This window comes from Lotus japonicus, chromosome 4 (genome assembly GCF_012489685.1).
Source record: "Lotus japonicus ecotype B-129 chromosome 4, LjGifu_v1.2".
Taxonomy (NCBI): domain Eukaryota; kingdom Viridiplantae; phylum Streptophyta; class Magnoliopsida; order Fabales; family Fabaceae; genus Lotus; species Lotus japonicus.
The window spans coordinates 29,458,467-29,475,597 of record NC_080044.1 but is presented as its reverse complement, the minus strand read 5'-3'; the positions used below and the strand labels follow the sequence as shown (position 1 = coordinate 29,475,597).

The window sequence follows — 17,131 nt, the reverse complement described above, 5'->3', positions numbered from 1 at the left end:
TTTCAAATCCTATCTTCTCAAAATAAATTAATTCAAAATAAAAATCTGATTTAAATAAATTCCCATAACACTTTATATTTATTTAATAAATAAATAAAACTCCTCCTCCAATATAATAGATATGAGTCTCGAAAATTCCCTTTTTGCATATTTTATGCACTACCCAAAATTATGCATGTGCATGCATGCATATCGACTACTCGCGCTTTACGTAATAATTAATTACGTAATAAATTACTATACAAGCGTTATAGTAACAATTAATCAGTATTTTCTCCTTACTGAAAATAAAACATCGTACTTTATAGTTTCGACCTATACAAGCGTACTATACAAGCGTTATAGTAACAATTAATCAGTATTCTTCAATAATACAAAACATAAATAAATCCCCGGGTCTTACAATACTCCCCCCCTTAAAATAGTTTCGACCTCGAAACTTAAGGGTCTACAAACAACTCGAGATGTGATTTCCGCATTTTATCCTCTAATTCCCAAGTCGCATCGCCCGTAGCTTGATTCCATACAACCTTCACTAAGGATACTTCCTTGTTCCTCAAGCGTTTGGTGCTTTTGTCGACGATCTTGATGGGCGGCATTTCCATCGTTAGATCATCCTTCAGCTGAATATCATCAGGTTCAATCACATGAGAATTATCAGCCATATACCTCCGAAGTTGCGACACATGCAGCACATCATGTATGTTGGATAGGAACGGTGGTAAGGCAATCCTATACGCCACGGGTCCAACACGCTCCGTAATCTGGTACGGTCCGATAAACTTTGGAGTAAGCTTCTTTGACTTGATCGCCCTTCCGACTCCTGTCATCGGGGTAACCCGCAAGAAGACATGATCTCCAGCTTGAAACTCCAACTCCTTCCTGCGATTGTCAGCATAACTTTTCTGACGACTCTGCGAAACCCTCATCTTCTCTTGGATTCGCTTCACCTCTTCTGTGGTTTTCTGAACTAATTCAGGTCCAACAACCAAGTTCTCCCCATCTTGATGCCAGCACAAGGGTGTACGGCACCTCCGACCATACAACGCTTCATAAGGGGCCATCCCTATGCTTGCATGAAAGCTGTTGTTGTAAGTGAACTCGATCAATGGCAACATCTCATCCCAGCTGCCTTTGTGATCCAGCACACAAGATCTTAGCAAATCCTCCAAGGATTGGATGGTCCTCTCGGTTTGCCCATCCGTCTGTGGATGATAAGCGGAACTCAATTTCAACCTGGTTCCCAAAGCCCGCTGCAAAGCTTCCCAGAAACGCGAGGTAAACCTCGGGTCTCTGTCCGACACAATGCTAGATGGCACACCGTGCAAGCGTACAATCTCAGCAATGTATATCTCCGCCAACCTCTCTACCTTGTAGTTCAGATTGATTGGCACGAAGTGAGCAGTCTTCGTCAATCGATCAACTACAACCCAAATTGCATCGAACTTCCTTCGTGTAAGCGGCAACGCCGTCACGAAGTCCATGGAAATGCTATCCCATTTCCACTCCGGGACATCCAATGACTGCAGCTTTCCTGCTGGTTTCTGATGTTCCACCTTCGCCTTCTGACACGTCAAACATGTCGACACATACTCAGCTACTTGTTTCTTCATCCCAGGCCACCAGAAATGAAGTTTCAAGTCCTGATACATCTTATTCATCCCCGGATGAATACTCAATCTGCTTTTGTGACCTTCATCCAAGATCAGCTTCCTCATTACTGCATCATTGGGTACACAAACTCGTCCCTTACAACGCAGAATATTGTCGTTCCCAATAGCGAACTCAGACGCTTTTCCTTGTGCCACAAGCTTGCGCCATTCAATCAACCCTTCATCGGTCTCTTGTTTCGACTTTATCTCATCCAAGAGTCCACTAGACACCGTCACCATTCCAAAGCTCAGCTTCCCCGGTGCGAGTTCAACATTCAAACTCAGATCACGGAAAGCCTCCAACAATTCTAACTCCTTGACCATCAACGAGGATACATGTATAGCCTTTCGACTCAGAGCATCAGCTACAACATTGGTCTTCCCCGGATGATACTGTAATGAGAACTCATAGTCTTGCAGAAACTCCATCCACCGTCTCTGCCTCATGTTCAGATCCTTCTGATCAAACAAGTACTTCAAACTCTTGTGATCACTATAGATCGTGAACGTACTGCCATACAAGTAATGTCTCCAGATCTTGAGAGCATACACTATAGCAGCCAACTCCAAATCATGCGTAGGGTAATTCTTCTCATGGACTTTCAACTGTCGCGAAGCATAAGCAATCACCCTCTTCTCTTGCATCATCACACAACCCAAACCATTATGCGACGCATCACAGTACACGTCGTATGGTTCTCCCTCCTTTGGCAAAGCTAGTACAGGTGCGGTGGTCAACCGCTTCTTCATTTCTTGGAAGCTAGCCTCACACTTCTCCGTCCACGCAAACGGTTGATCCTTCTTTGTCAAATGAGTCAACGGTGCAGTCAACTTGGCGTAATCCTTCACGAAACGCCGATAGTAGCCAGCAAGCCCAACAAAACTTCTGATATCACTTGCTGTCTTCGGTTGTTCCCATGCCAAAACTGATTCAATTTTGCTGGGGTCCACTGCCACACCTTTTCTAGATATGACATGACCAAGGAACTTCACTTCCTCCATCCAGAACTCACACTTTCCTCCATTAGCATAGAGTTCCTTCTTCCGCAACACCTCTAGCACTTGACGTAAATGCTCCTCATGTTCCTCCTTACTCTTCGAGTAAATTAGAATATCGTCTATGAACACCACCACGAACTTGTCCAAGAATGGCCTGAACACACGGTTCATGTAGTCCATAAAAACTGCGGGTGCATTAGTAACTCCAAATGGCATCACGAGATATTCATAATGTCCATATCGAGTTCTGAATGCCGTCTTCTGAATGTCAGCCTCCTTCACCCGAATCTGGTGATACCCTGATTTCAGATCAATCTTCGAGAAAACAACTGCTCCCCGAAGTTGGTCCATCAAGTCGTCTATCCGAGGCATCGGATAACGATTCTTCACTGTCACCTTGTTTAGTTGTCGGTAATCTACACACAACCTGGACCTCCCGTCCTTCTTCTTTACCAACAACACTGGCGCTCCCCAAGGAGACACACTCGGTCGAATAAATCCCTTTGAAGAGAGATCATCCAACTGTTTTGCCAATTCCATCAATTCCGCTGGTGCCATCCGATACGGCGCCATCGATATCGGTCCCGTGCCGGGCATGATGTCAATGGAGAACTCCGTCTCCCTTACTGGTGGCAATCCGGGCACATCCTCCGGAAAAACATCCACATAGTCTTGCACTATCGAGATGTTCCGTACATCACTATCGTTTCTTGCTTCCGCCACGATAGAGTTCACGAACGCCGGTGAACCCTTCTTCAAATGGTACGAATTCAAATAATCCGTAACGCCTGAATCCGGAAATACCACGGCCTTGTTAGCACAATCCAAAAGAACATGATATTGCGCCAACCAGTCCATCCCCAGAATCACATCGAGCTCTTTAAGCCCTAAACATATAAGGTTTGCAAGGAACTTCCGATCCTCGTAAACCAACGGACATTTCAAGCATGCCGTGCGAGTAACTAAGCGATCGGCAGCAGGGGTTGTCACCACCATATCGAAAAGTAACTCTGAGGTTAGCAACCCTATTTTCTTCGCACACTCATCAGATATAAACGAGTGCGTAGCACCCGAATCAAACAAAACCATCAAGGAGATACCAGCAATAGTACACGTACCCTGAATAAGATCTTCAACACCCTCAGCTTGCTTGCCAGTAACAGCAAAGACACGTCCCTTAGCAACTGGACGTCTCCCCCTTGCCGTATTCAACACAGGTTCAGCTTTTGGCGCATCAGGACAATTTGTCGAGATGTGCCCCGTCTTCTGGCACTTCCAGCAAGTAATCTCTTTCCCACATTCATTGGCATAGTGCCCTTTCTCATTACACTTGAAACAAGTAACATCTTCTCTCGGAGTATTTGCTCCGACTTTGGTAGATGATGTCCTACCAGTTGCATTCTGATAAGGCTTCTTCTGACCAGCCCTACCCTTTTCAGTCTTCCCAGCTTGTTTCTGACCAGACCTGATTGGCCCTCCACTTTCCTGTCGGTTCCCTCGACGATTCTTCATGACCTCAACCTCGCGAGACTTCTCAACCAGTTGTTGAAAGACTCTGACTCCCAAAGGTCTGACGGACTCCTCAATTTCATCCCTCAAACCAATCATGAAACGGTTGCAGAGATACCCTTCATCAACTTGTTCTCGGAAGAAGCGAAAGTACTTCGACAGACTCTCCAGCTTGGCTGCATATTCCCCAACAGTCATGCTTCCTTGTTTCAGTCTGAGGAAACGGTTCTCCATATCATCTCTTGCAGTCTCTGGAAAGTACTTGTTCATAAAAGCTGTTTTGAATGAATCCCAGGTAATAGCCACCTGGTTAGTCGTCATCAACAGCCTGGTGCTCCTCCACCAGTACTCTGCATCCCCTTTCAGCATGAAGGTAGCGAGATTCACCTTCTCTCCATCAGTTGTGTGCAAAGCTTCAAAAATCTTTTCCAGCTCTTGGATCCAAAGATCCGCTTTCTCGGGTTCAACTTCCCCTTCAAACTTTGGCGGGTTCTGCCGATTGAAATCAGTTCTCATCCTGACCTGATCCTGGTTCAGCTCCCGTTCCAACCTCTGCGCCCTTCTGGCATGTTCTTCAGCCTCTCTCTGTGCTTGGGCAGCGGCCATCGTAACACTAGCATTGGCCTGCTGAGTCACCACTTGGGCCAATTGAGCCATGGCCTGAGCGAGCTGAGCGTTAGTTGGGTCCTGTCTAGGAGGCATGATGTCAAACCTGCTTGTTGATAAAACCACAACCAAACGTCAGTTCCTCAGTCAGAGAGATCATCTAACAGTAAAAACTTTCAACCAAAGCATCATGGCATTGATACTCCACTCCAAATAAGATCACACTTCAAACATCTTAGCAAACAAGTCTACCCAATCTCACCGCGAAGTTTTGAAAACACATTTATCAAACAAAACACCACGAGTTCGGAAACTCGTAAGCCCAAAACCCTTAGTGCTCTGGTTTCTCAACCGGAGCTCTGATACCACAATGTAACGCCCCGATTTCTCGGACGTCACGAAAAACCAAAAATCATGATTTTCACAAAGAATTTTCGCCGTCCATTTATTAATCTTCATTAAATGACAAAGATCCAATTATTACGAAAGTTCTCAGCGTTAAATATAAATCAAATAAACAAACGTGCGAGTAAGGAAAACGAACGATTGATATAAATCCAATAACTGAAATAATGTACGGTGGCCACACCCATGTGTGTAAACAAAACCACCCTAGTAATCTGACAAAATTGTTTACATTTGAAAATCAACTACAAGTACTTCAAAGTAAAATAAAAGCTCCAAAAATAAAACAGCGCTCTCAACCCAATCAAGGCCACTCGTTGCAGTCTGCATCTTCTCTGGCCCACATGTTGGAAGGCTCCGGCGTCTCCTCTCCTGGCTTCGGAAGCTCAACTTTCATGTCCAGGTTCCACTGCCTCAATGCCTCCAAGCTCCACCCAAACCCTAATGGTACGGGATCCATGAGTCCCTGATTCAGCTCTTGCTCGGGTGGTGCAATGGGGCTCACCGGCTCCTCCTTCGGCACCAAAAGTCCCTCTGTCGGATTCCGGTACTCGGAAGTCACTGAAGGCTCGCTCCCCTCGCCTGACTCGTAGCCTGGCCCCTCACTAGGGTCCGACTCCGAACCGCTGAGAAAATCCATCCCTAAGGGGAGTCCAAAACGGAAGGGTGCGTGAGGAAACCGAATCTTCCCTCTGATAGGCTGAGTCTCAACAATCTGCCCAGCTTGGTCTCTTTTGAAGATGGTCGCGCCGCCGACGTACACGTTCTTCTCCTGGCGGTAGTCGACACCCCAGGCCGTGTCCTCATCAAAACTATGGAGATAAATCTCCCAGTCCTGATCCACTAGCTCCTTCCGGATCACCATCTGTTGGCGTTAAGCGCCCAAACGACAAATAGCAAATAGAGAGGGTCAACTTCTGACTCTCAAATATCTCTAGTCTCTAGCATGTTATAGACAATATAATATCATCATTAATCAACAGAACATAACTAAAAGGTTAATCACATAGCCTAAGTTTCACTTAGTCTATGCGTCCTCACTTTTCACACAACCACCTTTCACCTTGGATCCAACACCATTCGTCCAGCAGACGAACAACACCATGAGCAAAGCTCACAACATCATGGCGTTCCTTGGAACGACCACAGCACACCATGGGTCAGACACCCACAAGTCATAACATCACGGTTCAAACCGCATTCACCCTCGCGTGCAAGTTATCCGTTTTGTCTCTAACGGAACCACTGTTCTCATGGTTCATAGTCCTAACCAGACCTATGTTCCACTAATCATAATTTACTTGCATGCGAGTAAACATCATAAAATCCTAGTCTCATGTTACTACTTCAAGTAAATAGACAGGCATTTTATCTCATGTTATTGAAATTAAATAACATCATGCATAATTTCACTTAGCAAATAAGGCATACTTGAACTAGCATACATCAACTAACTAGTTCTATAGCATACTAAGAATTTATCATATTAACTTAGTAATAAATCATACATCATATCATCACTTAGCATAATATTGAATACTAATACTAAGCATGTTATCAACCACACTCGCATACAACTTCACATGCAGGAAAGCAGTAAGACTTCTCTAGACGGAAGTGCCCTCACCTTGGCTACGCTTTCCACGCGAGATCGAGTACGTTCGATCTAACCTTTCCGTGCGCGAACCTGCACGGACCAACAAACTAGGGTTAGAATTTGAAGGAAAAAGGAGCATCATTTCCCCCCTTCAAATATTCGGACCCCATCCCCTAAAACCAAACAATATTTCATCTTCTTCTTGTAAACAAGAAGAAAAAATACTTGAGTTCACTACTTCCCGAAGGAAGCAGAGCTTAGTTACTATAGGAATTATTTCCTATAGAGGTCAAGAAGAACTCTGGAGAGGGAGAGATAGAGACTCACAAAAATTTGGAGAGCTCTGAGTTGTGATTTTCCCTGCACTAGAGACTCCTATTTATAGTGGAGGGTGTGGAGGTGAAAATACAATAAAACCCTTATTTTCAGCCCAAGCCCAGGGTTAAAATATAATTTTAATAAACTTTAATTCAAATTAATTACTTAATCACCAAGAAAAATCAAAATATCCCAAGATCCCCTCCAAGATGCCTTGGCCGCCCCCCTCATCTAGGTAGTTAGGATATTTTTCTGATTTTCTCTTCAATTAAACCCTCAAATCAAGGAAAATTGGTTTAAATTTCAAAATAAAGCCCTAAACCCTAGCAACTAGAGTTTTCGGCCACTCTCTCTCTCCTTAACCAATTTTCAAAAATTAAAAACCTTCCATATTAGTTTAAATAAAATCTGAATTTATTATTTTTATTTTTTAAAATAAAGATGACCCAAAGCATTTATTTCATTATAAAATATCTCCAATATATTTGCCCTTTTAAACCAAATTTTCGGCCAACATAAAAAAAAAGTATATCTCCAATTTTCAAATCCTATCTTCTCAAAATAAATTAATTCAAAATAAAAATCTGATTTAAATAAATTCCCATAACACTTTATATTTATTTAATAAATAAATAAAACTCCTCCTCCAATATAATAGATATGAGTCTCGAAAATTCCCTTTTTGCATATTTTATGCACTACCCAAAATTATGCATGTGCATGCATGCATATCGACTACTCGCGCTTTACGTAATAATTAATTACGTAATAAATTACTATACAAGCGTTATAGTAACAATTAATCAGTATTTTCTCCTTACTGAAAATAAAACATCGTACTTTATATTATTCTTCAATAATACAAAACATAAATAAATCCCCGGGTCTTACATTTTGCACTTGAGCAATGAAGGTAGAGAACACAGCATGAGACTCATCCTTGCGGGTTAGAAACTTTACCCATGTCCAGCGGCTATAGTCATCAACGATAACCATCCCATATCTCTTGCCACCTATAGACTCAGTTTTCACTGGTCCAAAAAGGTCGATATGCAGAAGTTCCAACGGCCTTGAGGTTGAGACAACATTCTTTGCCTTGAAAGGGACTTTTGTGAATTTTCCTTTCTGACATGCTTCACAAAGAGCGTCTGAAGCGAACTTCAGATTGGGTAAGCCCCTGACAAGGTTTAGCTTGCTCAGCTGAGAAATCTTTCTCATACTGGCATGCCCTAACCGTCTATGCCATACCCACTGCTCTTCATTAACAGACAGAAGGCACTTCACATTCTGAGCCTCCAACTCAGATAATCTGATCTTATAAATGTTGTTCTTCCTCTTGCTGTTAAACAGAACAGAGCCATCGATCTGACTTACAGCCCGGCAGGACTTTTGATTGAATATAACATCATAACCCTTGTCAGCTAATTGACTTATAGACAATAAGTTATGTGTTAAGCCGTCTACCAATAACACATTATCAATGCATGGACTACTATCTACACAAATAGTACCAGTACCAACAGTTTTACCCTTTTCATTTCCTCCAAAGCCAACTTCGCCTCCAGGCTTAAGTTTCAGCTCTCGGAACATACGCCTTTCTCCCGTCATGTGACGCGAGCATCCACTGTCCAGATACCATGATTGGTGTTTCAGTGGAGCTATCAAGGATATCTGCAACATAGATAATCTTGTCCTTAGGTACCCACTTTCTGGGTCCTCTCTTGTTAGTTACCCCAGAGGTTCTGATCACCTTGGGTGTCTCAACATGATATTTTAAAGGAATATTTGCATGATATTTAGTCATAGAGAAAGATCCCTTTTTAAGAGGGTTTTTAGCAACTTTAGCAGGTACAGGATCAGGCAATATGGTACCAGAGGGAACAAAGCATTCATACAAGGATTTAGCTTTAGACACAGAGGGCTCATTTCTAATTGGTTTAGAATAGCCAATGCCATGCATTCCATTTCTGCTTACGCCATAGATCATTGAAGCCATTAAGCTTCTATCCACGCTTTTAGCTAGGAATCTTTGAAAAGACTTTTCATACTTAGATTCATTTCTACAATCAGAGGCATCACAGGCAACAATTTCTTCTAACTTAGCAATCTGGTTCTTAAGCACAGAGTTAGAATTGATCAAAGCATGATTATCATTTTTCAAATCAGAAATAATTTTCTCATGTTCAGAAGGAGTCTTGGAAACAGCAGATAAGTTCTTTTTCAGCTTCTTATGCTTAGACAATAAGGAGTTATACTTATCCATAATATCAGACAATGCATGTTTCAGTTCAGAGGTAGAGAAAGAAGCGAATACCTCATTTTCATCGTCTGAGTTAGGATCTCCTTCTGATTCTGAGTCAGAGTCAACAACTCTCTTTGACTCTGCTTCCTTGTCTTTGATAATCGCCATGAGTCCTTGGACTTCACCATCAGAGTCAACATCCTCTGACTCTGATTCATCAAATGTCACCATCAGACTCTTCTTCGTCTTGAAGTGCTTCTTTGGCTTCTTGTCCTTCTTCAACTTTGGACAATCACTTTTGTAGTGCCCAGATTCTTTGCACTCAAAGCATGTGACTTCCTTGATTGAAGACTTCTTCTGGCCTGAGGACTCATACTTTCCTTTTGCCTTTCCAGAGCCTTTGAACTTGCTCTGCCTGTGCTTCCAGATGCGGTTGAGTCTCTTGGAGATCAGAGTCAGCTCATCTTCATCAGAATCTTCTGGCGCTTCTTCAGATTCCTCTTCTTCAGCTTGAAGAGCTTTTGACTTCTCAACCTTAGCCTTTTCAGATTTGGATTTCAAGGCTATGGACTTTTTCCTCAGATCTTGCATCTCTGAGCGCTTCAGCTCATGGCATTTCAAAATGCTGATGAGTTATTCTAAACTCATATTCTCAACGTCTCTCGTGAGCTCTATTGAAGTCACCAAAGGCATCCAACTTTCAGGAAGACACCTGATGACCCTTATGACATGATCTTTTGTTGTGTAGCTCTTGTTGAGAGGTCGTATGCCAGCTACAAGCAACTGAAATCTGGAGAACATTTCTTCAATGGACTCATTTGGCTCCATGATGAAGGATTCATACTTTTGGATCAAAGACAATGCCTTTGATTCTTTGACTTTCTTGTTTCCTTCATGAGACATCTTCAGAGATTCGAAAATGCCTTTTGCAAACTCACGATCTGTAATCTTCTGGTACTCTTCATAGGAAATAGCACTTAGAAGAATTGCTCTTGCTTTGTGATGTTGTGAGTACAGCTTCTTTTGATCTGCAGTCATCTCTGACCTTGGGATCTTCTTGCCATCTGCATCAACTGGACGCTCGTAGCCATCCACAATAATATCCCAGAGATCTGCATCGAAACCCAGAAAGAAACTTTCCAGTCTATCTTTCCAATATTCGAACCTTTGACCGTCGAACATAGGAGGCTTTGCATTGTAACCATCTCTTTGAGTTTCACTGGTGGTGGCAGCCATTGTTTTTCACACCGGCCCGGATCACTGAACACTGTTAGGTGTGGTAATCAGAACTTGCGCTCTGATACCAATTGAAGGTATGAAAAACGGTAGAAAGGGGGGGGGGGTTTGAATAACGTTTTCAGTATAAAACTTCCACCTTAAAGATTTTGACAAATCTTTCGAGAACTTAAGTGCTAAAGATAAGAGATAGAAAAGCACACAAGGATTTTATCCTGGTTCACTTGATAAATCACTCAAGCTACTCCAGTCCACCCGTTAAGGTGATTTCTTCCTTCTTAGAATGAAGGCAATCCACTAATCAGGTAAGAGTTACAACTGCACTTGAAACCTACAAGTGACTAACAATTACACTGACTTAGCTCACACTAAGATTCACTCTCTTAGTCTTCTCTAGGATCCGATCAACCTTGATCTCCTAAAGGAACTAAACAAACTGTTTATCAAGGAATTGTTTACAAGAGATTTGCTTCTAAAAAGCTAATAGTAAACTCAATGAATTTCAGATGAAAGAAAACTTAGAAGATTTTGAATATGTCTTGCGTATGTGAATGCTTCTTCTTCTAGCCGTTTCTTTCAGTCTTCAGCCTCTTTATATACTCCAAGGATTAGGGTTGAGCGATGCATGGGAAATGCTACCGTTGGAGGGCAGTTCTGGAAAATCCAGCTTCTGCTGTGGCTGAGAACGTTAGGTAGGTCGTCAGGAAGGTACAGTAGCTTTTGTACTTGGATAGCGACGCGACCTTTAAACCTAGGAGACTTCTGATCAGGGGAATGCTTCATATTGGAACTTGTGAAGCCGGTTGATCAGAGTCAGAGGGAAAGCACAGATCCTCTGACCATTGTATCTTCTGATTCTGAACTCAGAGGGAAGAACATGGCCTTCAGAGTTTCTTGCTTCTGGACATCAGAGTTTCCACTATTCAGCTTCTGGATCTTCAGAGTCTTCTACACCATCAGAACATCTGAGCCTTCAGTGTTTCTTGGTTATCAGACTTTCTGGATCTTCAGAACTTCTAGTGACTGAGTCCACATCAGAGTTTGTATAACTTCAGAACTTCTGAAGCTTTTCCACTGTTCATACTGAACATGGTGAATGCGAAAGCGTTGCTTGGGTAGCTCTTTATACACAGTGCTTCTGATTTGTGTGAGATTGAGTTGAGGTCAGAGCCTGCAAATAGCACACTCAGAAAAACACGTTAGAGTACCACAATTGTTCATATCAAAAGGTTAACTTGTAATCATCAAAACATAGAGTTGTACTACTAGATCAAAACTTGATCTTACAGTAATTTCCACACATTATGCCATTGAACATTTTCATAACTCCGGCAACAGTTAGTCAATCAACAACAACCAATTCATAAAATACAACCAAACAAACAACGTTCAAGCAATTTATGTATTATTGTAGTAATAATAATAAAATTATTTCATAAAATTTTATTTAATAAATTGTGAGTCGTGCCAAAATCAAATTTTCTCGTGAACTGAATCATCGAAGCGCATAATTTAAGCAACAATGGTTCAAACTTGAACACAATGTGAAGAAGGAGTTTCTACATCCAAAAGGAATTCTCGAGAGTGAGAACCTTAGAGGATTCCTGCATACACTCAACTCTCAAGCGAATACCTTAGCACTCTTTGTAAACACAAACCTTTGGTTATACTGTTTGTATTCCTTAAGGGACCGGTTAGGTCAGGATCCTTGAGAAGACTAAGACATGAGTGTCTTAGCGGTTGCTAGTTCTTAGGTGCGTTAGTCACTGAGCAAGTTGTGCTAGTGCAGTGGTAACAACCTTTGATTAGTGGATTGCCTTCATTCAACGAAGGAAGAAATCACCTTAACGGGTGGACTGGACGTAGCTTGAGGATTTGTTCAAGTGAACCAGAGTAAAATCCTTGTGTGCTTTTCTCTATCAATTGCTCCTTTCATTCTTTGCTACCGAGTGTTTTACGTGAAACTTAAAAAGGAAACATTTTTCTTGCAAAACCCTATTCAAATCCCCCATTTTTAGTGTTTTTCATACCTTCAAAAGTGTTCTTACAAGACCAAGAGCCTCTCTCCGATTAAGGGTTTATGGTCCTAGGGTTCTGAGTCGTAAGCACAATAAACGTATGAAGAAATGAGAACCTGTTTATTCAATGAAGTCTTAGCCTTTTAAGTGGGGCTATTACATTTACCCTAGTCTATTACATTTGGGCCTCGTCCATACTCTTTTGGGCCTTGATACTAACTCATACGCCTAACTAAGCCTATCTGGATAATTGTACAACTTCCGCATACTCGCCTATTCCATGTTGAGCTAACCTTAAGGTCTCGCCAATTCCTTACTTGGCAAGACCTGTCCAGTTACTATTGTGACCCCAAAAGTCCGGGTGTTACAACAAGTTTTATGTTTACAATTTTTAAACGTTTATTAATAAACATTAGTAAATATTTATATTTTCAAATGAATAATTATACTTTTTATTTTAACTTTAAAAAAATATATAAATTTATTAATAAAAATTTTAATCGGTGAAAATTGTTTTTGTAAGTTTAAAAAAATATATTTCAACTAAAAAATTTAAAATAATAATTCACTTAAAAAAACTCAATATAAAAATATATTTTAAAGTAAATAGTTAGAAACTGCCAAGTATCATTCAAATAAAAAAAGTCGGGTCAAACTTTTGGAGGAGAAAAAAAACATTCTATTTAAAAATACACATATTATATGTATTATATTCTATAAAAAATTGTAAATATATGATAAAGTATATTAAATATTTTTCTTGGTAACCGCTAAACCATTGGTCTATTCACTATGGAGACGTCATGTTTACTTTAACCCATTTATTACGAACTTCCATTTAACTTTCCATCTTCCATTTTTTATTGATGACGATATACTATAAAATCATCACCATTTGCTTCTTTCTACATCATTTTCCTTTATTCTTTTGTGTCTTCCCTTCATCTAATGCTTCCTGTTGTTCTACAAAGTCTCATTTTCTATAGAACTTGTGCGAATCTCAGAGTTTTGGGTGTAAGTAAATTTTTGGTTCCTACTTTTATTTTTACATTTTGAAGATCTGTGTGCAGTATCCTCGTGGGAATTTCTAGAGTCTTTATTCTACTTTGGGAATTTTTGAAGAAATGGAGAGCTCAAAAAACAGCAATAATTATGATCTAGGCGTGAATAAAACTACGAAGAATAAAAGAAAGTATCCAATGCTTGAAGTAAACAAGGAGGAGTTCAAGGATTTGGTTCAGAAATATACTGGACAAAAATCCAATGATCATCAATTGAGACCTATTTCCAATCCGCCAAAACAACCAAACACATGCACTCTTGAAAAAGCTGAGACTTGCACCATTGACCCATGTCCATAGGTCACCGATGCAAAAAAAAACCTCGACTGATCCTGGACTGGGCGAGACCCCAGGGTCCCTCGCCCAGGAGACTCAACTTTGGGCGTGGGACGCGTCATGGCCTTGGGCCTCCCTTCCCGAGGCCCAACTGGCCCATTTGGACAGACTAAGGGCGCCAAAGCCCAACTCCACCTCTATAAATAGGAGGGGAATACCAATTGTAAGGGACTCTTAGCTCATTTGAGAAATAATATCATTGAAATTCAGTTATATTCTCTCTCTCTAAGCGGTTAGAGATTCTCTCTCTAAGCATTCACATCATTCTCCTCACACATTGGGTACTACCTTTCCTCTCTATGTTCCAGCACGGAACATTTGGCGCCGTCTGTGGGGAACAGTAGATTTCTATTCCCGGACTACGTGGATAACGATTCATTGGAGTGAAGCTTGTTCTTCTAAGCAATTGTTCTCGAGTTTTTCGTAGATTGTGATCCAGAAGAGGATTCCTTGATTTTCCGTATAGTTTCTTCCGTTTCCGAGTTTTTCCGAAGAAATTCTCCAATTCCGATGGAAACACGTCGCAGACGACGTGATGAAGATCCTGGACATCGGCATGTTTCACCGTCACGCCGTGTCAGAGGCAGGCCGCGACGTGCGCAGGTGCAACGTGAGGAGACGGATCAGGTGACTCCTGCTGCTCCGCCTCCACCTCCTCCTTCTCCGACGCCTCTGTTGCCCTCACCGCCGTCCTCGCCAGAGCGGCAGAGGTCACCCACAGCGTCAGGAGGAGAGACTTAGGCACCTCAGGCACCGATCTCCAGCCAAGATAGGAGACGTGTGATTAGTAGTATTGATGATATACGACAACGAAACGAGTATCTTCAAGAGCAGCTAGAGTATTATCGATTTTGAGCAGCAAGATGAGGGAGAGCGCGAAGCAAAGGCTGTGGCTGAGTTTGAACCGTTTTCAGCGCGGTAAGGGAAGTTGCCATTCCAGACAATATGAAGAATATAGTGCTGGAGACCTACAGTGGAAAGGCTGATCCCAAGGAGCACCTGCTGTATTTCAACACAAAGATGGTGATCAGCGCCGCTTCTGATGCGGTCAAGTGTAGGATGTTTCCAGCCACGTTCAAAGGCACAGCAATGGCGTGGTTCACGACTCTACCACGAGGATCCATCAGGAAGTTTCGCGACTTCTCATCCAAATTCCTTGTCCAGTTCTCGGCGAGCAAAACTAAGCAGGTGACGATTGAAGATTTGTACAACGTGCGTCAATCTAAGGGCGAGACTTTGAAACAGTACGTGAAGCGGTTCAGCGCTGCATCAATGAAGATAGAGGAATCCGAGCCAAATGCATGTGCCCGCGCCTTTAAAAACGAATTGCAGCCAGAGAAGCTGAATAGTAAATTGAGCCGAAAGCCAGCCAAGTCAATGGCGGAGGTGCGAGCCCGGGCGAACACGTACATACTCGACGAAGAGGATGACGCTTTTAAGCGGAGACGCGCGAAGATAAAGAAGGATGGCGACCAGAGGGATGTGTCACCAGAAGATAAGCCGAGCAAGGAGAAAGTAGAAGGAAGCAGAAGAAGGGACAGGAAGGTTCAAACAGGGGAAAGAGCACCGAGGGAATCTTTGTATCCCAAAAAGGAAAATTTTGAGCGGCGCCGGCCCTAGCATCAGGCTGAACCCCATCGCCGAGAGGAGGCAGGAAAAAGCTTGAACGCCCACCTGACAGAGCTGCTGCGTGAAGTTAAGGCGACACACGCAGTTAAAAAGAGGGCGAAAGAGGGACTGACCCGCCGCGGACAACGACAGACAAGACCAAGTGGTGTGAATATCCCCGCTCAGCAGGACATGACACGGGGGATTGCTTTACTCTGAAGAATGAGATCGAGAGACTCATCCGAGCGGGGCAGTCGCAGCTGAATGAACGCGGCGATCGCTGGAACGGAGAGCGACAGCAGGGAAATAGGTACAAGGGGTCTCGCCAGCAAGACGATCGCCGGCGGGAAGATCGTCGCCACACGCCGAAGACTGACAAAAATGAGACACTGTCCGCACGAAAGAAAGGAGCAGAGGAAACCTTTAATAAGGATCTTGAGCCACCGATTGGCACGATAAATACAATTGCAGGTGGTTTCGGCGGGGGTGGTGTAACAGCCTCAGCAAGGTGAAGACACGCTAGGGCGGTGACGCCGGTGCAACAATACGAGACTCCTTTTGGGTTCCAGCATCCCGACATAGTAATTTCAACGGCAGACTTTGAGGGGGTTAAAACGCACAAGGATAACCGTATAGTCGTCATGATCAGGATCAACAGTTTCAATGTCCGCCGAGTCCTTCTGGACCAAGGCAACTCTGCTGATATCATCTATGGAGATGCATTCGATCAGCTGGGATTAACGGATAAAGATTTAATGCCTTATACAGGAACTCTGGTGGGGTTTTCAGGCGAGCAAGTTTGGGTGCGGGGATATATAGATTTGGACACAATCTTTGGGATCGATGAGAATGCCAAGCTCCTTCGTGTGAGATACCTCGTGAGACAGGTCGTAGCTTCATACAACGTCATTATAGGAAGGAATACACTTAACCGCCTTTGTGCGGTAATCTCCACGGCCCATCTGGCGGTCAAGTATCCGCTGATGTGCGGACGAGTGGGAAAGATTGCAGTCGACCAAAGGCGAGCCAGAGAATGTTACAACAACTGCCTCAGCATGTACGGCAAAAAAGGAGCTGGCGAGGGACATCGGTGTCATGAAATTGAGATTCAGGACGGAAACCAGAACAAGAGGGGTAAACAGGAGCGCAGGATGGGAGAGACTGCCGGTGAAAAGGTAAAGAGACAACGGAAGAATCAAAGGCAGGTAAAAGAGGTTGAGGGAACAGGAAGAAGGGGACTGTTCACAGACATTATGGCAGAGGAGCGCTGGGCGGGAATAGTCGACGATCTAGAAAGGTACAAATTCAGTAGAGGAGTGTTGGCAATTGAGCCCGGGCTCACGTCTGAACAGGAACAGCGTTTGGAAAAGTTGGTAGAGGAAAATTTTGACCTCTTCAGCTGGAGCCCGAAAGATATGGAATTTTGGGAACTTCCGCAGTTCAGGACACCAGCTCTGATGAGCAAGGAATCGAGCGTGCGAAAGGTAAAAGGGGTGGTGAGCCCAGGGGCAAACTTAAGAATTCTCTAACGCCAAGAAGGCAAG

At 42.9% G+C, this 17,131-nt stretch overlaps 3 protein-coding genes across 3 annotated transcripts; 1 reads left to right on the top strand and 2 right to left on the bottom strand.

The window, feature by feature from the left end:
- Positions 1-1,119: 1,119 nt before the first annotated feature.
- LOC130712587 (uncharacterized) lies at positions 1,120-4,862 on the bottom strand. The gene is made up of 3 exons (XM_057562414.1): positions 3,770-4,862; positions 2,376-3,439; positions 1,120-1,308 (listed from the first exon to the last, which is right to left on the bottom strand). Exons 1-3 carry the CDS (start codon positions 4,860-4,862, stop codon positions 1,120-1,122), a joined length of 2,346 nt encoding a protein of 781 aa, XP_057418397.1.
- Positions 4,863-5,296: 434 nt separating this feature from the next.
- LOC130715704 (uncharacterized) lies at positions 5,297-6,902 on the bottom strand. Its single transcript, XM_057565824.1, has 2 exons — positions 6,799-6,902; positions 5,297-6,036 (listed from the first exon to the last, which is right to left on the bottom strand). Exon 2 carries the CDS (start codon positions 6,034-6,036, stop codon positions 5,476-5,478), a length of 561 nt encoding a protein of 186 aa, XP_057421807.1. The 5' UTR covers positions 6,799-6,902; the 3' UTR covers positions 5,297-5,475.
- Positions 6,903-14,924: 8,022 nt separating this feature from the next.
- LOC130712586 (uncharacterized) lies at positions 14,925-15,599 on the top strand. The gene has a single exon (XM_057562413.1). It carries the CDS (start codon positions 14,925-14,927, stop codon positions 15,597-15,599), a length of 675 nt encoding a protein of 224 aa, XP_057418396.1.
- The last annotated feature ends 1,532 nt before the right edge of the window (positions 15,600-17,131 follow it).

What these genes read in the sequence shown, in the direction of transcription:
- LOC130712587 (XM_057562414.1), bottom strand. Translation starts at nt 4,862, where the DNA reads ATGCCTCCTAGACAGGACCCAACTAACGCTCAGCTCGCTCAGGCCATG. An exon ending in TGTTGAAGATCTTATTCAGG is followed by an intron (nt 3,440 to 3,769) that starts GTACGTGTACTA and finishes TTCCGGATTCAG; the next exon opens with GCGTTACGGATTATTTGAAT. An exon ending in AGCGGTTGACCACCGCACCT is followed by an intron (nt 1,309 to 2,375) that starts GTACTAGCTTTG and finishes TGTGCCATCTAG; the next exon opens with CATTGTGTCGGACAGAGACC.
- LOC130715704 (XM_057565824.1), bottom strand. Translation starts at nt 6,036, where the DNA reads ATGGTGATCCGGAAGGAGCTAGTGGATCAGGACTGGGAGATTTATCTC.
- LOC130712586 (XM_057562413.1), top strand. Translation starts at nt 14,925, where the DNA reads ATGAAGAATATAGTGCTGGAGACCTACAGTGGAAAGGCTGATCCCAAG.